The sequence below is a fragment of the Thalassophryne amazonica genome, chromosome 2 (genome assembly GCF_902500255.1).
Source record: "Thalassophryne amazonica chromosome 2, fThaAma1.1, whole genome shotgun sequence".
Classification (NCBI taxonomy): Eukaryota; Metazoa; Chordata; class Actinopteri; order Batrachoidiformes; family Batrachoididae; genus Thalassophryne; species Thalassophryne amazonica.
In genome coordinates, this window is record NC_047104.1 from 36552725 (window position 1) to 36576439 (window position 23715).

Genomic DNA, 23715 nt, shown 5'->3' on the forward strand with positions numbered 1-23715 from the left:
ATGCGTAGCATACGGGCACTGTTCGGTCGGCGACACCAGTTTGTGGAACAAAAACCAGAAACTCAAATGAAAAGAGAAACATTCTATTTTTTATGTTCTGGAATATAATAGCTATTTTAAAATAATGCTAACTGGTCAATACATTATTCTTTACAATGACAGCAGTGGAGGAGGCCGGATCCGCTTCAACATCTCCCAATGGGGGCCCCCCGGTGGCACTGTCCACCGCTGTGGCAGCCGGGTCCCCATTAACATCTTTGGATGCGGGGGCTGAAGGCCCCCCGTTGATGTCATCCACCGCAGAGACAGCCAGGTCCACGTCAACGTTTTCAGATGCGGGGCTGAGGGCTCCCCGGTAACGTCATCCCTTGTAGAGACGGTTGTGCCCACATGACATCTATGGCTACAGGGACAGACTGGTTCCTGGGGACGTCATCAGGTGCAGAGATGGTCTGTTTTCTGCGGTGTCATCAGGGACCAAGATAACTGACCCCTTGGTGACAGAGCAGGAATGATCTCCCAACGGCCCCACTCATGACCTGCAAAACACAGCACATTCATTAGAAAGCCCCGCCCCCTCTGCAGAGCCAGACGGCTCCTCCAGGACATCATCAGGGGATGAATCCGTGACCCTTTGTTGGCATCCTCTGGAGTTGAAGTGGGTTGCTCCTCTGCAACGACATCAGGGGCCAGAACAGGGAACCTGTCAATAGCATCTATAGGCGCAGAGGCAGGAACAGGGGACCCCTTGGTGACATCTTCAGGGGTGGAGCAGATTTCCTCTGCCTACATCAATGTGCCACTAAATTTGCACACAGGCCAGAAAAACAAACATAGCCATTACTTCCCCCACGTCTACCCTGGAGCCATGAGGTGGCTCTGTAGAGGGGCCATATGTCTCCTCCTGAACCAGCCCCAAGACAGGCACAGGAGGTGGGATGGAAGCCCTGTAGCACCCGGCTGGGGCTCTCCTCCACTGGCCTTTGAGCTGCCTTTCCTCTTTCTTGTTTTGACACCACAAGAGCCAATGGTGACATCCAAATGGATTGGTGACCCTGGAGGAATGGCCAGATCTGCCAGCTGTGGTGAAGGGAAGACTGCCGGTGGCTGGAGAAGTGCGACGGGAGCCGGCTGCGGAAGTGTCCATCAGTCTGGGGTCTGACACAGAGATGGCTGCACATGGCTGCAGTGCAGAAGGCAGAGGGAGGGTTGATTTTAGGATGATGAGTACCAGGCTGAAAGAACATATGAAGAGTGACACAGTGGCTGGATCTTGGGAGATAGAAGGTGACTGGGGTTTATGCAACCATTTTCTCAGAGTGGATGTGTGGGTGTGAAGGGATGCCAGATCCAGAGACAAGATTTCTTGAGCAGAGGACATGAGTGGCTGCAGAAGGGTGAGGTCGGTCACAGGAGGGGGGTTTGCAAGGTCCGGGGTGGTGGTTAAAGGTGCCGAGTTAAGTTCAGAGGTGGATATGTCCTGAATACATTCACTGTCCTGGTTGGGCTTAGCTGGCTGGGGGTGTGTCCTCTCAGCATCCAAATGTTTTGAATGCTGTGGTCGTCAATGCTCCTCAGGGTAATACACCCATTCAGGGAGCCAGTCCTGTTCGAATAAGCCTTCCAGGTCATATAGCTCCGGGAACAAATCCAAGGTGGATCTGCATGTTGAATTGGCACAGGTGTTATGCCAGATGTCCTTCCAGATGCACCTCCACATTACATGGAGAAATGTGACAGGGGTGGGGTTTGAACCAGTAGCCTTCCGCACTCAGTGTTGCGACACAATTGGGTCCCATGCTTGTCTTACAAAATTGCCCTTTTTTAAAAGTATAACAGAAGTGAAAACAGTTGTACAAAAGTCTCAGTTCACAAAAAATTTTGTCAAGGAGGGAAGATCAGGCAGGCTGCCTGTATAGGGTCCCTTCTCTGGCCGGTCGATTCTGTTACGAGTGGAGCTACACTGAGTCATAACTGAACCCCAGAAGCAGACAGCCAGGAGACGGAACTGAAGGGAAAAAACTAGGATGCTTTAATTCTCCCACAGTGGTATGATACAACAACAGTGTGACAATGTGACAATCCGTAGTGACAAACAATCCGATACAACAAAAACTGGGTGTGGAACAGGATGAAGAGTGTACCAAACGACTATCAAAAACACAGCGGGATGCAACAATACTTAAAACAGGTGGACTTCAGACAAACAAATTGCCTAACACAGACAATCGACCGACAGGTGAACAAGGTAAAGGTGAGGCTTAAATACAGCTCAACTACTCAACAACAGGTGTAACATCTGTGACAACAGAATGGCCAGGACACAAGAGGAAATAAAGGAATACACAGAAACACAAAATAAAATGGGCAGCACGAGGTGAGTGGGAAATAAAACCAGATCATGAAATATCAAACCAAAATATAAAGTACACAAAACTGCAAAACTGCAAAAAAAAAAACAACAACAACAACTTGGAACAAACAGACAACACAATGTAGAAACCACTCAACAAAGATCACAAAACAAACAGTGCCAAAACCCAAAACCTAATATCATAGAATATACAGAGAAATAATGGTGGATCTCAAACTGGGACTGAGTAAGAATGGGGGACACAAGCCAATCTTATGAAATACATAAAAAACAGAACAGCACAACAAAGGACCAGAGGACTGTGAGCGGGGAAGCATGATCCAACAGGAGCACAATCACAGACAGGTCATATGGGCAAGCGAGAGCGACGACGGAGTACCAACACACCCACATACCCCAGAAAGCAACAGCAAGGAGCACACACCTGACAAAAACCAGGTCAACAGACACAAAAAACAGACGTGATCGAAAGCCCATTCGATCTCTCTCTTGGCAGGTGTCAGCCAAATTCCATGTGCCACACATGAACATCCAATACCACTCGCGGAGCACTTAGGAAATGTGGGGCCATTCGCGCTGTCAGCACAAAAATAGACAGCAGGCAACCACTTTCGAGCTGGCTGTGAAATTTGTCTAATTGCCCCAAGAGTGTGGTGTTGCCACGTGTGGGCCTGTCGCTCCTCCCCGCAACACTTGTGGCATAATTTAAATTTTTTTGATTATTTTAAATAATCAAATATAATCAAGTATTGCATGAGAATGTAACTATAATCTGATTACACATTTCAAAAATGTAATATGGTCTGTTGATTGTCACTTATTATTTGTAATGTGGTTATGTAATTCCAATTACATGTAGTCCATTACTACCCAGCCTTGATTACAACTTCATGTCGTAACATTGTATTTGTATGTATGTGTATGTTGTGTTTGCTGTGTTAGTATCAGTCGCACTACAGCCGTCACTTCATGCCACTGGGGGAAAAGGAGCGTCAGGACCGTGAGGTTTTCCAGAGGAACATGAGGAGTCGAATGGAGATGTTCAAATCCAACCGACATAAACGACACAAGAAGGAGCGCAGCTTTAAAAAGGTAGGACATTTTTCTTTTTTTTTACATTTTTACATTCTCATAGAAACGTTCCGTGATACAGCAAAACCTGAATAATTTATTCCATTCCATGCATTTGTGTGTGTATATACATATTTGAAAGCTGCAGAATTTGTATGAGTGCTGCAGAAGAATTGCTGCAGTGGACTGGTGTGTTTTAAGAGCTCAGCAGTGAGGCAGGAGGACACCCAGGGACTTGTGGCCTCAGTCAGCACTCCACACAAATAACTACTTTTAATAAATTAAGACAAATGTACAGATAAAGCATGTTTTAAAAAACAAACATCACAGAGAGCTTCACAATGAAAACCAAATCAATCAATCAATCAATTTTATTTATATAGCGCCAAATCACAACAAACAGTTGCCCCAAGGCGCTTTATATTGTAAGGCAAGGCCATACAATAATTACGTAAAAACCCCAACGGTCAAAACGACCCCCTGTGAGCAAGCACTTGGCGACAGTGGGAAGGAAAAACTCCCTTTTAACAGGAAGAAACCTCCAGCAGAACCAGGCTCAGGGAGGGGCAGTCTTCTGCTGGGACTGGTTGGGGCTGAGGGAGAGAACCAGGAAAAAGACATGCTGTGGAGGGGAGCAGAGATCAATCACTAATGATTAAATGCAGAGTGGTGCATACAGAGCAAAAGGAGAAACAAACACTCAGTGCATCATGGGAACCCCCCAGCAGTCTAAGTCTATAGCAGCATAGCTAAGGGATGGTTCAGGGTCACCTGATCCAGCCCTAACTATAAGCTTTAGCAAAAAGGAAAGTTTTAAGCCTAATCTTAAAAGTAGAGAGGGTGTCTGTCTCCCTGATCTGAATTGGGAGCTGGTTCCACAGGAGAGGAGCCTGAAAGCTGAAGGCTCTGCCTCCCATTCTACTCTTACAAACCCTAGGAACTACAAGTAAGCCTGCAGTCTGAGAGCGAAGCGCTCTATTGGGGTGATATGGTACTATGAGATCCCTAAGATAAGATGGGACCTGATTATTCAAAACCTTATAAGTAAGAAGAAGAATTTTAAATTCTATTCTAGAATTAACAGGAAGCCAATGAAGAGAGGCCAATATGGGTGAGATATGCTCTCTCCTTCTAGTCCCCGTTAGTACTTTAGCTGCAGCATTTTGAATTAACTGAAGGCTTTTCAGGGAACATTTAGGACAACCTGATAATAATGAATTACAATAGTCCAGCCTAGAGGAAATAAATGCATGAATTAGTTTTTCAGCATCACTCTGAGACAAGACCTTTCTAATTTTAGAGATATTGCGTAAATGCAAAAAAGCAGTCCTACATATTTGTTTAATATGCGCATTGAATGACATATCCTGATCAAAAATGACTCCAAGATTTCTCACAGTATTACTAGAGGTCAGGGTAATGCCATCCAGAGTAAGGATCTGGTTAGACACCATGTTTCTAAGATTTGTGGGGCCAAGTACAATAACTTCAGTTTTACCTGAGTTTAAAAGCAGGAAATTAGAGGTCATCCATGTCTTTATGTCTGTAAGACAATCCTGCAGCTTAGCTAATTGGTGTGTGTCCTCTGGCTTCATGGATAGATAAAGCTGGGTATCATCTGCGTAACAATGAAAATTTAAGCAATGCCGTCTAATAATACTGCCTAAGGGAAGCATGTATAAAGTGAATAAAATTGGTCCTAGCACAGAACCTTGTGGAACTCCATAATTAACCTTAGTCTGTGAAGAAGATTCCCCATTTACATGAACAAATTGTAATCTATTAGATAAATATGAATCAAACCACCACAGCGCAGTGCCTTTAATACCTATGGCATGCTCTAATCTCTGTAATAAAATTTTATGGTCAACAGTATCGAAAGCAGCACTGAGGTCTAACAGAACAAGCACAGAGATGAGTCCACTGTCTGAGGCCATAAGAAGATCATTTGTAACCTTCACTAATGCTGTTTCTGTACTATGATGAATTCTAAAACCTGACTGAAACTCTTCAAATAGACCATTCCTCTGCAGATGATCAGTTAGCTGTTTTACAACTACCCTTTCAAGAATTTTTGAGAGAAAAGGAAGGTTGGAGATTGGCCTATAATTAGCTAAGATAGCTGGGTCAAGTGATGGCTTTTTAAGTAATGGTTAATTACTGCCACCTTAAAAGCCTGTGGTACATAGCCAACTAATAAAGATAGATTGATCATATTTAAGATCGAAGCATTAAATAATGGTAGGGCTTCCTTGAGCAGCCTGGTAGGAATGGGGTCTAATAGACATGTTGATGGTTTGGATGAAGTAACTAATGAAAATAACTCAGACAGAACAATCGGAGAGAAAGAGTCTAACCAAATACTGGCATCACTGAAAGCAGCCAAAGATAACGATACGTCTTTGGGATGGTTATGAGTAATTTTTTCTCTAATAGTTAAAATTTTATTAGCAAAGAAAGTCATGAAGTCATTACTAGTTAAAGTTAAAGGAATACTCGGCTCAATAGAGCTCTGACTCTTTGTCAGCCTGGCTACAGTGCTGAAAAGAAACCTGGGGTTGTTCTTATTTTCTTCAATTAGTGATGAGTAGTAAGATGTCCTAGCTTTATGGAGGGCTTTTTTATAGAGCAACAGACTCTTTTTCCAGGCTAAGTGAAGATCTTCTAAATTAGTGAGACGCCATTTCCTCTCCAACTTACGGGTTATCTGCTTTAAGCTGCGAGTTTGTGAGTTATACCACAGAGTCAGGCACTTCTGATTTAAAGCTCTCTTTTTCAGAGGAGCTACAGCATCCAAAGTTGTCTTCAATGAGGATGTAAAACTATTGACGAGATACTCTATCTCACTTACAGAGTTTAGGTAGCTACTCTGCACTGTGTTGGTATATGGCATTAGAGAACATAAAGAAGGAATCATATCCTTAAACCTAGTTACAGTGCTTTCTGAAAGACTTCTAGTGTAATGAAACTTATTCCCCACTGCTGGGTAGTCCATCAGAGTAAATGTAAATGTTATTAAGAAATGATCAGACAGAAGGGAGTTTTCAGGGAATACTGTTAAGTCTTCAATTTCCATACCATAAGTCAAAACAAGATCTAAAGTATGATTAAAGTGGTGGGTGGACTCATTTACATTTTGAGCAAAGCCAGTTGAGTCTAATAATAGATTAAATGCAGTGTTGAGGCTGTCATTCTCAGCATCTGTGTGGATTATCTGAGCCAAGCACTAAGTCAGACAAAAGGTCTGAAAATTCACAGAGAAACTCACTGTAACGACCAGGTGGACGATAGATAATAACAAATAAAACTGGTTTTTGGGACTTCCAATTTGGATGGACAAGACTAAGAGTCAAGCTTTCAAATGAATTAAAGCTCTGTCTGGGTTTTTGATTAATTAATAAGCTGGAATGGAAGATTGCTGCTAATCCTCCGCCTTGGCCCGTGCTACGAGCATTCTGGCAGTTAGTGTGACTCAGGGGTGTTGACTCATTTAAACTAACATATTCATCCTGCTGTAACCAGGTTTCTGTAAGGCAGAATAAATCAATATGTTGATCAATTATTATATCATTTACTAACAGGGACTTAGAAGAGAGAGACCTAATGTTTAATAGACCACATTTAACTGTTTTAGTCTGTGGTGCAGTTGAAGGTGCTATATTATTTTTTCTTTTTGAATTTTTATGCTTAAATAGATTTTTGCTGGTTATTGGTGGTCTGGGAGCAGGCACCGTCTCTATGGGAATGGGGTAATGAGGGGATGGCAGGGGGAGAGAAGCTGCAGAGAGGTGTGTAAGACTACAACTCTGCTTCCTGGTCCCAACCCTGGATAGTCACGGTTTGGAGGATTTAAGAAAATTGGCCAGATTTCTAGAAATGAGAGCTGCTCCATCCAAAGTGGGATGGATGCCGTCTCTCCTAACAAGACCAGGTTTTCCCCATAAGCTTTGCCAATTATCTATGAAGCCCACCTCATTTTTTGGACACCACTCAGACAGCCAGCAATTCAAGGAGAACATGCGGCTAAAAATGTCACTCCCGGTCCAAACATTAAAGCATTGATTTCAGACAGAGTAAATGTGCAACAATTCAAAGTGAAGAGCATCAGCAGGGTCTGTAGCTCCTTGTAGACATATCTGCTATGTCCACTGATGTTAAATTCAGTTGGAGTGGATTATACCACAATTTAGCCATCATAACGTTATGTCTGCGGATTGTGTCAGTACTTTATAGGGTAGGCTGAAAAGTTCTAAGGCTGACTATGATGCAGTTGTCGAATTGAACAAAGTCAGGGTTATTTTTCTACATAGTCTCCCTGTAACTCCACATACTTCTTCCAGCGGTGCTTGAGTGCTTCAATTCCCTTGGCATAGAAGCTTTCATCTTGAGAGTCAAAATAGTCCTCAGCGGCAGCCATCACCTCATCATTGCTCTGATAGCGCTTCCCAGCCAAGTTTTTTTTTCAGGTTTGGGAACAGATGAAAGTCTGAGGGTGCCAAGTCAAGGGAGTATGGTGGGTGATCTACCAGTTCGAATCCACACTCGTGGATAGTGGCCATGGCCACTGTTGACTTGTGAGCTGGGGCATTGTCTTGATGGAACAGCACCCCTTTCGTCAGCTTTCCTGGTCGCTTCTTTTTGATAGCTTCGCGTAACTGTCTCAGTAGGTTAGAATAGTACTGTCCATTTATGGTTTGTCCCTTTTCAAGATAGTCCACGAACACAATGCCCTTGGCATCCCAGAAAACTGAAACCATGACCTTCCCCGCAGACGAAACGACCTTGGCCTTCTTTGGAGGTGGTGACCTTGCGTGTTTCCACTGCATTGATTGTTTTTTTGTCTCTGGTTCAAAGTGTTGATCCCAACACTCATCCTGGGTAAGAAAACGTTCCATGTAATTGGCTGGATCCTCTTCAAAAGTTTGCCTTCGACATGACTAGCCTGGTGCGTTTCTGATCAGGCATCAGAAGATGTGGCACGAGCTGACACCTTTGACATTCCAAGTTCTTCATGCAGAATGTGTTCAATTCTCTCACGGGATATTCCCACAGCATCTGCTAACTGATTAATCGTTGATCGTCTGTCGTCCATCACCATTTCATGAACAAGGTCAATGTTTTTCTGGGTTGTGGCTGTTGCAGGCTGCCCAGACCTTGGGTCATCTTCAAGGCTCTCTCTGCCCCTCTTAAATTCAGCTGCCCACTTCTGCACTGTAGATATGGAGGGAGCTTCATCCCCTAATGTAGCAACCATATCCGCATGAATGTCCTTGGGCTTTAACCCCTTCTTATGCAAGTACTTAATCACACCGCGATGCCAGATTTTGTCCATTTTTGCCGTTTCCCTCTACCAAGAACTTTCAAACTTGGCTATGAGCCACAAACTACCTCACAACCTGGAAGAAAATAACACAGTTAGTCATCAGAAGAGTTGAACTTAATGCATGCCAAGTTTTATTGAAATGGCATTTCTCCTTCTTGGTGAGCCTTAGAACTTTTCATATATATATATATATATATATATATAATACAAATAATGGATGGTAAGGAGTCCAACATAGAGAAATATTGGATGAATATTGGATGGATGCAATATTCATCCAATATTTTTCTATGTTGGACCTCCCAAATTAAGCAAACAACAAAGAGTCAAGTAAATTAGATCAATTTATTTTGTTGTGAACAGCATATGATTGATTCAGATAAATGCTTCTAAAATGTCAGTAGCGTGCTTGTCTACCTTCTTAGTGTTTTTGGCATCCTTGGAGTTCAATATTTCCACCAGTTCCTCCTCTGTGAACTCAGCAAACCTCGCTGGCAGACAATTTTCTGCTGTTGTTGACATGTTTGTTGCCATTTTTTTCAACCAGCGTCTGTCAGCTAGTTCCTGACCTTTGTATGCTGCGCTCTGATTGGCTAGCTGTTGGCAGTAAGCTCTAACACTATTGGTCAGTGGGAGCCAATCCAATATAACTTTTGGTCCTAGCCTTTTTGGATCCTTTTGGATCCAACATAACTTTTTGGCGCCAAGCATGCCAAAATACAGTTAAATGATGGACAGAAAGGCTAATCTGTGATTGGCTATTGCAATCTGAGTAGAGAACATCCAAGTTATATAACTTTTCTTCATCCAATATTTCTCTATGTTGGACTCCTTACCATCCATTATTTGTATTATATATATATATATATATATATATATATATATATATATATATATATATATATATATATATATATATATAGTTTGGGCACCCCTGATGATTTCCATGATTTTCCTTTATAAATCATTGGTTGTCTGGATCAGAAATTTCAGTTAAATATATCATATAGCAGACAAACACACTGATATTTGAGAAGTTAAATGAAGTTTCTAGGATTTACAGAAAGTGTGCAATAATTATTTAAACAAAATTGGGCAGGTGCATAAATTTGGGCATTTTATTGATTTGAATACATTTAGCATTAATTATTGGAACACAAAATTGGTTTGGTAAGCTCATTGACCCTTGACCTCCTTACACAGGTGAATCCAATCATGAGAAAAGGTATTTAAGGTGGCCATTTGCAAATGTTTCCCCTCTTTACATCTCTTCTAACGAGTGGCAACATGGGAGCCTCTAAACACCTCTCAAATGACCTGAAAACAAAGACTGGGTGAGGGGTAGGACACAAGAAGCTATCTCAGAGATTTCAGCTGTCAATTTCCACTGTGAGGAACATAGTGAGGAAATGGAAGACCGCAGGCACAGTACTAGTTAAGGCCCGAAGTGGCAGGCCAAGAAAAATCTCAGATAAGCTAAAGCGAAGGATGGTGAGAACAGTCTTAGTCAACCCACAGACCTGCTTCAAAGACCTACAAGATGATCTTGCTGCAGATAGTGTCTCAGCTATACAGTGCACTTTGCACAAAAAGAAGCTATATGATGCTGTAATGCAGAGGAAGCTTTTTCTGCATACACATCACAAACAGAGTCACTTGAGGTATGCTAAAGCACATTTGGACAAACCAGCTTCATTTTGGAATAAGGTGCTGTGGACTGATGAAACTAAAATTGAGTTATTTGGACATAACAAGGGGCATTATGCATGGCAGAAAAAGAACAGCACTCAGTAAAATTTGGAGGTGGCTCCATCATGCTGTGTGGCTGTGTGGCCAGTGCAGGTACTGGGAATCTTGTTAAAGTTGAGGGTCACATGGATTCCAGTCAATATCAGCAGATTCTTATTTTATTTTATTTGGTTTATTTGGCAGGGACCATGTACAAAAGCATTAATCAATAAAACATTAAAAAGATGCGTTGCACCAGACTATAGCTCTCAGAGCTAATTTCCATCTGCAGTCCCTGTGACATACAAAACACATATCATAAAACAATGCAGTCTATATACACATTAATACAATCTATGTACATACACAATAGCAAAAACATTTAAAACACATTCTATATTAATCAACCATTAAAAAACACTATATCACCTGAGTCTACATAAATATAATTACAAATAAACTACACACCCCGCACCTCCCATCCCCTCCCCATCAGTTCATTAATGGCGACATGTCTGAGTCGTTATTAAATGTTTTTTTAAATCGATGCTAAACTTTGTGTAGTCTTTACATAGTTTTAACTCTATTGGTAATTTATTCCATTAAGTTATAGTTTTAAAGGAAAAAGCTGATTGGCCGAGTGCAGTCTTTCTTTTGGGGATGCCACACTGATCCTGGCATGTGGACCTTGTTGTTCTGGTCATCTGTTCAGAGGTCAATGTAGCAAACATTTTCAGCGGTGGAGGAGCCATATTATTAATAATTTTGAACAATAGATGTAAGTTTGAAAATACAACCATGTTTTCAAAACTCAGCATTTTATGTTTGCCAAGTATTTTGCAATGATGATATAGTCATGATTTTCTATCAGTAATTTTAAGTGCCTGTTTATGGATTGATTCCAGTAGTTTCATTGTTGTCTTATTTGCTTGTGACCAACATGAAATACCAAAAGTTAAGTGAGACATTATCATTGCATTCATGTAGATTTTGGCTCCTTGGATGCTCAGAGAATTTATTATACCTCTGAAATTTGACAAGTTATATTTCAATGTGTGACAAACCAAAATTATGCCTAAATATTTGAACTCAGTGACATTTTTTAGTGTTTCACACTGCACTTTCACCAGGGGGTAGGTTTTAAGATTTTGTTTTATTGAGAAATACATTGTTGCAGTTTTTTCTACATTCAGTGTTAGGCAGGAGTCATTAAGCCAGTCAGAAATTTTGTTCATTGCTACTGATAATTTGGCTGCCACTTGTTCAGAGTCCTTCCCATCCGTGTAAATGACAGTGTCATCAGCGTACATCTGCACACCTACACCATCACACACGGATGGGAGGTCATTGATATATAGACTGAACAACAGTGGCCCCAGGACAGAGCCTTGTGGTACTCCCATGGTGAACGCTCCCAGCTGTGACAGTGCGCCATTAACATGTACACACTGAGAACACCCATGTAGATAAGATTTTATCCAACAAAGGGTATCTGTGGAGAGGTTGTACTTTATTAATTTAGAAAGTAACACCATGTGACTTACTGTGTCAAAAGCCTTACGCAGGTCTAAAAACACAGCGCCAACCACCTTTCCCGAATCAAGGCTTAACTTTATTGACTCCAGAAGGTAACAACAAGCTGTCTCAGTTGAATGATTTTTTTCTGAAGCCGAACTGCAAAGGATGCAGAAGGTCATTTTCTTCAAAATGTACTGTCAACTGTTCAGCAACAATTTTTTCTATAACTTTTGATAAGACAGGAATTATACTAATTGGTCTATAATTGCTCACAACTTTCTTATCTCCTGATGTATAAATTGGAATTATAACTGCAGTTTTAATGCAGTGGGGAAAGTGCACTCGTCAAATGAGCCATTAATTATTTTTGTCAAAGGAAATGCAAAAGATTGTATTTTTTAAGGAATATGGTATCAAGTCCATAAATATCCTTTGCTTTAGAATTTGATAAAGATGAAAGAACTTTGTTCACAGTAGTTTCATTTGTAGATTTTAGCTTAAAGGAACTTTCAGTGCAAGTTAAAATTTGGTTGGGGTGTTCGTTTTTAAAATGTTTACTTAATTCTTAGACAGAATTTAAAAAGTAATAATTAAAATGTTCAGCAATTACATAATTTTCAGGTTCATCTTCCCCATGGATTTTTAATTTAATTGTTTCATTTGCTAATTTTGTCTTACCTGAGAGTTTATCTATATTTTTCCATAGAACTCTATTGTTTCCCCTTGCTTCTTTTATTATTTCTAGAAAAAAAATTTGCTCTGGCAGCTCTCAATTTTGAGGTGACCTTATTTCTTAAATTTGTATATATAAGCCGGCTCGTTAAGAGGCCTGATTTCAAATACATTTTTAGGGCATAATTTCTTTTCTTCATCAACACCCAAATTGACTCATTAAACCATGTTAAATTATGTTTTTTCTTATTTTTGAGTGGCTTTGTTTTACTATAATATGTAATTACAGATCTGATCTTTGTAATCACGTTTTCACATATTTTTTCACAGTTTTTGCCTACATTCATACCTATCCAGTCTATTTCCATAATTTCATTCTCCATTGCACTAATATTTTTGCGAGGTATAAACGTTATCAGTTTCTTGCTACCCATTTCATTTTTGTACTGTGTTTTGGGTAACTTCCTAGCAATTAAAGTTAAGTTATGATCTGACAACCCTGTTATCAAATTGTAACTTTTTCCAATACGGTCAGGTTTATTGGTAAAAATTAAGTCTAGTAAAGTTTGAGATGATTTAGTAATTCTTGTGGGGCTATTAATTATTTGTGTCATATTAAATTTAGTTGTGATATCTTTTAGTTTTTTCCTTTTTGTTTTATCAGTCCAGTTCAGATTAAAATCTCCCATAATAATTAATTCCTTACTGCTAAATCATTTAAGAATGTCAGACAATTTATCAAAAAATACATCTTTTGTATTTGGTGGTCTGTAGAGAACCACCACCAAAAAGGACATTTGTGGTGATAGAGTAATTTGAACTCCAACACATTCTAATGAAGTTTCTTGAATGTGAATTTGCGTACATTGTAAGACATCCCGTACATAAATCAAGACACCCCCTCCCCTACCACAAAATCTATCACACCTAAATACTTTATATCCTGCCATATTAACTAACCCTGCTGGTGAGGTTTGTGTTAACCAAGTTTCTGTCAAACATAAATAATCTAAATTAGAGTTGGTCAACAACTGTTCTATTTGTTCTGATTTTGAAACCAAACTCCTTATATTTATATGTCCACCAAATAAACCTTTAGGCTTTACATGTGGGTCCCAAAAGACTTTAGCATGATTAACAGTTTGGAACATTTTGGTTGCTTGTTGTTTTATAACCACATTTTGAGCATCAGCTATTAATCTACAGTCTTTGTCCCTCTTACCCAGGTCTTGCCTGGTTGTAGCTGGCCCAACAAATACTGGTCCAGTCCGCAGGGAAGGCTTAGGGGACTCTAGCTGTAGCAAGTCCTCAGCCCTGTGGCATAGAATCTCTGTTTGCGGGGATGGAAGAACAGTTGGTTGTGCTGAAGGTGTAGGCCCAGGTAGCAGAGGTGTAGGCCCAGGTAGCAGAGGTGTAAGCCCAGGTAGCAGAGGTATAGGCCCAGGTAGCAGAGGTGTAGGCCCAGGTAGCAGAGGTGTAGGCCCAGGTAGCAGAGGTGGAGGCACAGGTAGCAGAGGTGGAGGCCCCGCTAGCAGAGTTGGATGTCCAGCTAACTGTGCAGGAGGCCGGCTAGCAGAATTGGAGGCCCGGTCAGATGTGCTGGAGGCCCTGCTAGCAGAATTGGAGGCCCGGTCAGCTGTGCTGGAGGCCCTGCTAGCAGAGTTGGAGGCCCGGCTAGCAGAGTTAGAGGCCCAGTCAGCTGTGCTGGAAACCCTGCTAGCGGAGTTGGAGGCCCAGTCAGCTGTGCTGGAGGCCCGGCTAGCAGAGTTGGAGGCCCGGCTAACTGTGCAGGAGGCCCAGCTAGCAGAGGTGGAGGCCTGGCTAGCAGTGGTGTAGGCCCGGCTAGCACATTTAGAGCCCCAGGCAGCAGAGGTGGGGGCCCGGCTAGCAGAGGTGTAGGCCCGGCTAGCACATTTAGAGCCCCATGTAGCAGAGGTGGGGGCCCAGCTAGCTCACATGAAGGCCCAGCTAGCACAGATGGAGGCCCAGCTAGCACAAGTGGAGGCCCAGCTAGCACAGGTGGATGCCCAGGTAGCAGAGGTGGAGGCCCAGGTAGCAGAGGTGGAAGGATGGATAGCTCTGATAGGAACCCAGGTAGCTGCAGTTGTTGTAGCCCTGCTAATTGTGGTGGTGACAGGAGCCCATTTGATTGAGGTGGATAACAGGGCTGTGACAGGTGGCTTGCAAGCTGTACCACACCCAAATTGGTTGTGTTCAGCACAGGTCCAGGATTTATTTCAATATCCACAGCCAAAAGCAATATGATCACAAGATTTACTACCCCCACGGATGGTTGTGATGGATGAGATTGTTCATGTTTACATGGGGGTGGTCTAGCATGTCCCAAATCCAAGAACCTTGTGAACAGAAGATGTTGACTCAGCTTGGCTGGAATGATGGTTAAATTATCCATTTTTCGTGGCCACGTTAAACTCCAGAGCAGATAGGGGGATATGAATGTAAGAAGGCAAGTTGATGGTAAAATCCAAGGTTTTTTCCTGCATTTTTGTGGCAAACACACAGGAGCTGTCATGCTGTGTGTCTGCACCTTGGCAGCCATTTTGTTGAGAACAATGTTCATGAATCAGTGACAAAGTCAAAGTTGCGCCGGGGTTGGATCTATCAACAAGACAACGACCCTAAACACTGCTCAAAATCTACTAAGGCATTCATACAGAGGAACAAGTACAATGTTCTGGAATGGTCATCTCAGTCCCCAGATCTGAATATTATTGAAAATCTGTGGTGTGATTTTAAGCGGACTGTCCATGCTCGGAAACCAACAAACCTGAATTTCAATTTCAATTTATTTTCATTTATATAGCACCAAATCACAACAGAGTTGCCTCAAGGTGCTTCACACAGGTAAGGTCTAACCTTACTAACCCCCAGAGCAACAGTGGTAAGGAAAAACTGCCTCTGAGGAAGAAACCTCAAGCAGACCAGACTCAAAGGGGTGACCCTCTGCTTGGGCCATGCTATAAACATAAATTACAGAACAATTCACAGAACAATTCACGGACGAATATACAAGAAATGCTGTTGGTGCACAGGACAAGAGGGTCGCCAACACAAATACAACTCCCATCTCTGGATGGAGCTGCACCTAAACTGGACCTAAAACTCTTTATTAGTCCCACGTCTCTGATGTCTTTCGGGCTGCATTCCACTCCTCTTCGACCCTGCCCTCTTGAAAAGTGCCCAGCGAGGACAGCCATGGACTGCACTGATCTCCTCCATGGGCTGGTCCGGATCAGACGACTTCCGAGACGCAACAGCAGTCCTCTTGAATTCATGTAAAAAAATAATGATTAAAAATATACAGAGAAAGAGGCAGCAAACCATCTACAATCGCCAGACACAAAACTCTGATGTTAGCGGCGGAGCTGATGATTGTGTGTGTGAGATATTTTGTAAAGAAGAATGGCCCAAAATACCTTCAACCACAATCCAGACTCTCATTGAAAGCTATAGGAAGAGTTAGAGGCTGTTATTTCTGCAAGAGGAGGATCTACTAAATATTGATGTATTTTTTCTGTTGCAGTGCCCAAATTTATACACCTGCCTAATTTTGTTTAAAGAATTATTGCACACTTTCTGTAAATCCTATAAACTTCATTTCACTTTTGCTCTTCCTGTCTGGACTCTGCTGATGATCTCTTTATGCTGCAGCCTACTGACCTCTCAGTTGACCTCAGTTTGGGTATTCCACTTCCAGCTGATAGGAACCTTGGCATTTGTACTCCTAACAGACTGGTCAGTGGACTCTCAAAGTTTGAGAACCAGCCTTGTCTTCTCCTGCATGTATCCCAAACTGGCTGATTGCAGTGGCAGCTGCAGTGTGTTCTTCCCAAAAAGGCCCGTCTCTGACAGACACCGTGGTAACCCTAGTCACTTTCTGATGAATGAATTGGCTTTTCCAGCCATCCTGCTTGTGGTAGATGATGGGATCTCACTCATCTTCAGTGGCCAAATCACTCTCCTGTCATGTGTGAACTGGTAACACCAGACCTTGTACTTCCCAGGGAATTGGCTTTGATTGATCCTTGCCAGACCTACTGAGAGCTGTTTCATCACAGTTCTTCCCATCTGTTTGACAGATCTGTCAAAAGAAAGAAAGAAAGAAAGAAAAGTTGAATAAATGAAAACCTGGTTCATTTTAGGCAATAAAAATAAATGCATTTTACGTCTGACGTTAAACGATTCAAAAGAAGGGAAGTTTCTAATTTATATGATGATGATGATGATGATGATGATGATTATTATTATTCAGGCAGGAACATACAATTTCCCATTTTGTCACTTTGTCCAGTGAGTCACTGACCAGATCTGAACAAGTTTGGTCTGCCTGTTATTCTGTTTCCATAGCAACGGGGATCTGACTCCAAGGATGACATTTGTGACAAACGCAATGTGAGCTGGCAGAACAAAGGTAACACAGTTATGATGAACACATGAGAACACAAGGGAAGTGCTCACAAAGTACATTGACAAAACATGAAAATGACACGATTTTCCACAGTAATGTGTATTTATATTCTTTGACATAATAATGTAAACCGTATCCAATATGCAGTGACAAACGTTTACTGTGTGTGTGTGTGTGTGTGTGTGTGTGTGTGTGTGTGTGTGTGTGTGTGTGTGTGTGTGTGTGTGTGTGTGTGTAGATCCTGTGGTTATTCCGGTGGAGTCAGTCCAGGTCAACGATGAAGACTCTGATCCAGAGAAGGAGGAAGACGTTGGGATCACTTTTGTCGCTCGTCGAGTAGAAACATCCAAACAAAGACCTAAATCAGGTGATGTACCGGGACATGTTTCTGTCCACTTGACTTTCTGGAAATGGACTGCATTTCAGTGATGCGTCACATTCACACACACACACCTCTGAGTGCTGCTGTACAAGGTGCTCAGCTACACACCAAGAACAGCTTGTCAAAGGTTGTGATTTTCTGTTTTGACAGAATCAAACAGGGTCACAAGTCCACCTCTGACCTTTCGAGCATCACCTCCCCCATGTTGCTGTTTTCCTTTGTCCTTCCTTTGTTGAACCTCTGCCCTCTTTTGTATTTCCTCTGCACTTCCTTTGTTTCCTCTGTGTCCTTTCTTTATTTTTCTTGCATCTTTCTTTTTTCTCCCTGTGTCCTTTCTTTGTTTATCCTGTATCCTTTTTTTCTTGTGTCCTTCCTTTGATTTTCCTGCATGTTTCTTTTTCTCCTGTGTCCTTCCTTTGTTTTTCCTGTGTCCTGTCTTTTTTTTTCCTGTGTCTTTCTTTTGTCCTGTGTCCTTCCTTTGTTTGTTTCCTCTCTCCTTCTGCAGGTCCTGTTGGCCTGGGTAAGTACCAGAGCCTGTCTTTAGCCCCGCCCTCTCCTTCCGATGGAGACAGTCACTTGCCATGGAAGGGCGGAGTCGGCTCGCCTCCTCCCTGCGTGTCCGTGGAGGCCACAAAGATCATCCCAGTGGACCTCCAGGAGGCCTGGAACCAGAGCATCTCCTCACTGGAGAGCATCTCCTCCCCTCCTGCCACTGTTGAGGCCGTCTGTCCCCGAGTGAGTGCCCTCTCCAGGCCAGGAGGGGACCGTCCTGCCCCCTCTACCCTGCCAGTGAATGTGGCAGGCAGCACGCCTTTTGGAGCTCATGTGGTGCAGTCCTCCTTCCGCTTCTCCAAAAAGAATACAGAGGAGCAAGAAGAGGAGCAGCTACAGGAACAGCAGGAAATTCAACCCCTCATGCCCTCTCTGAGGCCTCGTGGCTCTTTGCCATCTCCTCTCCGTAGCTCTGTCCCAGAATCAGGGAGGCAGAGGAACCTTGTGTACCTGAGGAACCTGGTGGCAGCGCCTCCTGCTGGCATCAACAGGACACACAGCCAAGGCCCCACTGACCTGTAACATGAGCTCACAGTTCAGCTGAGCTGAGCAAGAATGCTTCTCCAAATGGGTATTCACGACCCCTTTGGAACTCACAAACACGTCCAGTCAACATCATAGGTGAGAAAATGTCTCCGATTTGTTCCTCAGAGAACCATGGCACACCTCTGACAATTAAAAAAATGACTATCATGTTTTACATGTTGACATGCTGAATTCAGATTTGCTTTTTGGGTGGTCATACATTTCTACACTTAATTAGAAAAATAAATGATTACAATACAAATCATACATTTTCCCAAAAAAAGAAACAGTGTCACAACCAGAATTTATTTCCAGCCAATGAAAGCACACAGCAGCAGCTTGTACACCTGATCTCTCTGAGAAATCAGTGTGACTGATTGTTTCTCAGTGATTATGTTTTAAAATTCAAACAGCGAGGTATGAAAGAATATGACAGAGTGAGAGATATGAGCGAGTGAGGTACCTGGCAAATGGGGTCTGTGAGAGAGAGACTGTTTCTGCACAGAAATGTACTCAAGTGGAAGAAAACCTTCTGGTTGTCTAATAAGGTCTAAAAGTGAAATGATATGGTCACAAATCCACACAACCCAGTGGGAAGGATTTTGCAGGTGAAGCATACATCTATTTTCTCACTCCATCACAATTAACAAATTCTCTCCAAATTCAAAAATTAGTATTAAGCAGATTAAAAATACTCTGCATTAATGATTTTAAAAGTTTATTTTACAATTAGAATGTAAATATTCACTAAAATATCAATTTAATTGAAATGGAATTGTGTTATTCACACAAGATAAACATTTACTGGACTACTATAGACTAGCATCCTGTCCAGGGTGCACCCCGCCTCACACCCTGTGACTGCTGGGGTAGGCTGCAGTGCCCCCCATGACCCTTGGTTGGAGTAAGTGATAATAGAAAATGACCAACATGTAGACCTGAGTTTGATTCCAGGCCTGTACATCAGGCAGGCTACCTGTGTATATCCTTGGATAAACTACATATATATATATATATATATATATATATATATATATATATATATATATATATATATATATATATATATATATATGTAGTTTATTACTGTCTGTTGTGTCAGTTGTCATTGCCAAAGAATCTGCTTGCCTTAATATCATTGCTGCTATTAGCCAATGAGGAGCTGCCGCACCCACCTCCCCAGTAAACGCCTGTCAATCAAAGATATTCTCTGTGCGTTGTAGCTTTTGTTGAATGTCGCAAGGCACAGAATTTTCTCAGTAAATGTCATTTCAGTGATGGACTTGCTGCACGTCATGTACTTTTTTGAGAAGGTCAAATATTCTTTTGAACATTTCTAGTGACTTTGAACTTCTATCCACAAATACACTCAACCATCCAATCACAAGCTGCCTCAGTACTGTTGAGTAGGTGTAGCCGCCTTGACATTTTAATGTAGTATTGCAGTAATATACAAATCATGCACACCTAATATTATTTCACTGTTAATGTACAGAATCTGTTAGTTTCTGTCTCTCTCTCTTTCTTACCGTATAACTCATTCATTGTCTGTCTGTCTTTCTGTCTCTGTTCATTGTGGTTTAGTGGCGTAAATGTGAGTTGAACAATATGGTATTAAGGATGTTATTCTACTTCAGTGCAAACATATATATAGATGCATATGTGTCTGTAAAATATGCTGTATTTTATATGTATAAGTTGTGCCTTTTTGCTGTATGTGGAACTCACTTTACACAGCGTTTTCCTGGGGACGAGTTTAACAACGGAGAGGAACTCAGTGTGCATGTGCACATCACAGCCTGTGCTGTTACTTAACATAAGGACTTTTAATCCCAAAAATAAGTTATGGACAAATAATTATTTGATGCAGCGTTGACAAAATAAATCATCAGATGAATGTTAATTGCTGGCCCACAGCAAAATGGAGAATTGCAGGAAGCTTTTAGCATGTAGTGTGAAACACAGTAAATCCTGACAAGCCCTGGAGTCCATCAGGCCAGTGTTTATCTCCAGTTTCCAAGGCTTTAAGTGGCCATGAATGTCCCTGGACAGGGGGCCAGTCAAGACCAGTACCAATTTTACAGATGAGCAGACTGGGACAATGCAGATTAAGTGTGTTGTTCAAGGACATAGACAGGTAGCAGACCAGCACCTTATCCACTGAGCTACCTGTTCTACAGTCGGCGTGTAATGTAAGGACTGTTAAATAGTAAAAAATACGCAGGATGGACCAATAAAAATGCACTGGCCAACATGTCTGTTAGTTGATGCAGTTTGGACAAGAGAAATGTTTGGATGAACATGGATTGCTGGCCCACAGCAACATGGATAAGTGAACAGTGGATTTATATAGGAACCCCTCAGCTTGTGGTTTGTATATAAGGATTGTTAAATTCCAAAAATAAGAATGATGGATGCTGTCCCACAGCATTGGAAAGACTACAATAAAAATGTGAGTCCATTTGGTTTCCTTTTATTTATCAACTTGTTAATTTGGTAATTTTATACATTGCTGTAGTGCATTTTCATTGCTGGTGTTATGCTCTGTATCAATAATTTATTATTTTTATTTATGGCAGGGGTGGTGGCTAAGATTTTTAATTTGTTTGTTTCCATTGTGAAAGGTTCCACCCCTGCCCATTCTCCATGTAATGGTTGTGTAAGAAGGGCATCCAGTGTAAAACTTGTGCCAAATCAACATGCTAATTCACCTCAGGTCTGCAATGGTGACCCCAAGTGAAACAGGGGAGAAGCTGAAGGGACTTACTACTGTTACTAATGTGCAAATTTTTTATTTTTTATTTTGGTAAGTCACACTGGAGTATGTCACAAGACCTACGGTTCTGTCTGTCTGTCTGTCTCTTTCTGCATGTGCCTCTGTTTAAAGCTGCTGTATTATTTTTATTTTTTGATGCTTTTTGCAGTACGGTGGGTTGATGAACAAATAAAGTGCAAATAATTACAAAACCAGCTGATGTCAACAAGGGCCATGCTGTGGAGGTCAGTGTTCAGATTTAGAGCAATATGTACACCAATTAAATGAATAGCTTTAGTATGTCAATGTTACATGCTTAAATCACAATAAAGTAATAGAATACAAGTTCACACAAATAAGCACAGATCTATAAAATAGTGAAACCTTTAATCAAGCTTCGTGTCTCAGCAGTGGCTTTGTGAATGTATTTCTGGCTGCAGCTGACTGCTTTGCCTTCATGAAGATACTTGACCTGAATCCAGATCAGCTAACGTTCTGGATCCAGCACACTGATCTGCGATCAGTTTCATAAATGTTCTGCACAGCTCTGAGTGTCTCTGTGGTTTTTGATTCAGCTTGTAAAGAAACTTAATTAAAATAAAAATAAATACTAAAGGTGAATAATGTCAGCAGTGTTTTTTTTTTTTTTTTTCTGCAGTAGATTTTAAGGCCTTTCAGATTTACTTTGAAACACCCTTGAATTAGAGGCCCTGATTTCTCAGATATTCTGAAAATTGATTTAAGTGAACAAGACAGTTTGTTTGCTTTTGAGATCAGCATGTTTATTTATTTTTGTGGAATCTTTGGCGCTGGGGCACACTATTCCATTGCATACACAATTACATATCTAGACGGCAGTTTGGTTTTTGAAAATTGTTCACATCTTTCAGGAAAATGCACCTTTATTCATGTGGACAGATTGTTTTGGTGTTAGAAATGGGTTTCCCAATGTAAAGAAATGTAAAATAAAATCACTTACCATTTCCAGTTAGATGAATTCTGTCTTCATGTCCAAAAATATCTCTTGCTGGATGAGACACTTAATGCCATTTGATGTTATACACAGTTTAGAAAGAATGTTAAATGGTTAAAACTACATTAACACTGTAAGGACATAGCGTTTGCTCCTGTGTTCTAAACTTACATAGCCTGCTGCCATCAGGCATTTTAACACTGTGAGACAAAGTTTAGATAATTTAGATAATTTTATTGTCATTACAACAAGTGCAATGACAATAAAATTCAATAAAAGTGTAAATATACCTTTCTTTTTTTCATTAAATGGTTTTGAATTGGATTACGATTCATGTTGGATGAATTTACTGTGCAGTGTAAGTGTTTTGTTGTTGTTGTGTTGAGACAGACTGCCTTCAATATTTTGTCCATTTTAAGTTTGTTTTATTTTTGCACAAATGACAGAATTTCATAAAACCTCACTGTACAGATTTGAAATCGTTATACGCAGTGTCGCTATTCAACAGGCATCTCATTTTATGCAAAATGTTATGCAAATTCAAATAAACTTGTCATAAGCTGGTGGAATTGTCTCATCTCACACGGGAATGGTGATTCAACACAAATGTGCATCGTACGCTTTGACTTTGGGGTCCATATTTCAGAAGAAAAAGGTAAATTAACCAATTCCATTCATCCTTCCAAAGTTTCTGGGTGGAATAATGCCATAGTATCGCTTTGACTGGCTGGTTTGTTGCGCCCTCTGATCGCTGATTGACCCCGCCTCCTGCACAGAGCTGGAGACAAGTGTTAACCCCCAAAATGTGAATCAGCTGCAAATCCTGGATCATCCACAAACCGTTAATTGCAAAACGAGAATACTGAAAAATATCTCCCAAAACGTGAAATTGGGTCTCTCAATATGTGAATATCATTTTATATATATATATATATATATATATATATATATATGTATACACACGAGGTCTGTTAGAAAAGCATTGGACCTTTTTATTATTTGCAAAAACCAGATAGATTTGAATCACGTGTGCTTGCATGAGCAAACCTTGAACCTTCGTGCGCATGCGTGAACTTTTTCACGCCTGTCGATTGCATCATTTTCTGGTAAGCAGCCTTTGTGTGAGGACATGTGCAGTGTGCTTGGTGGATTTTCATTTCAAGGAAAAAGACGGAACGACTGGAGCAGTGCCACATCAGATTTAGCCAGAAACTGGGTGACAGCCAGGTGGAAACCATTCGGATGATTCAGACAGCTCACAATTTCCGCAATTTCTCGGATAGTCACACAACTGAAAAGTCACCGAAAGTCGTCGATCCTTAGTTTGGGTCTCATTAACATCAGATCATTGTCTCTGAAGTCATTGCTGGTGAATGACTTAATTGTGGATCATCGTCTGGATATGTTTGGATT

At 41.3% G+C, this 23715-nt stretch overlaps 1 protein-coding gene across 1 annotated transcript in view; it reads left to right on the forward strand.

The window, feature by feature from the left end:
- The window catches only part of slc9a5 (solute carrier family 9 member A5), a gene marked incomplete at its 5' end in the record, with an annotated part of 96836 nt that extends 78103 nt beyond the window's left edge, over positions 1 to 18733 (forward strand). The window contains 4 exons of the mRNA XM_034184962.1: positions 3317 to 3466; positions 17055 to 17118; positions 17354 to 17482; positions 18003 to 18733. Coding sequence (XP_034040853.1) covers positions 3317 to 3466; positions 17055 to 17118; positions 17354 to 17482; positions 18003 to 18571 — 912 coding nt within the window. The remainder of the gene's footprint in view (positions 1 to 3316; positions 3467 to 17054; positions 17119 to 17353; positions 17483 to 18002) is intronic.
- Positions 18734 to 23715: the final 4982 nt, after the last annotated feature.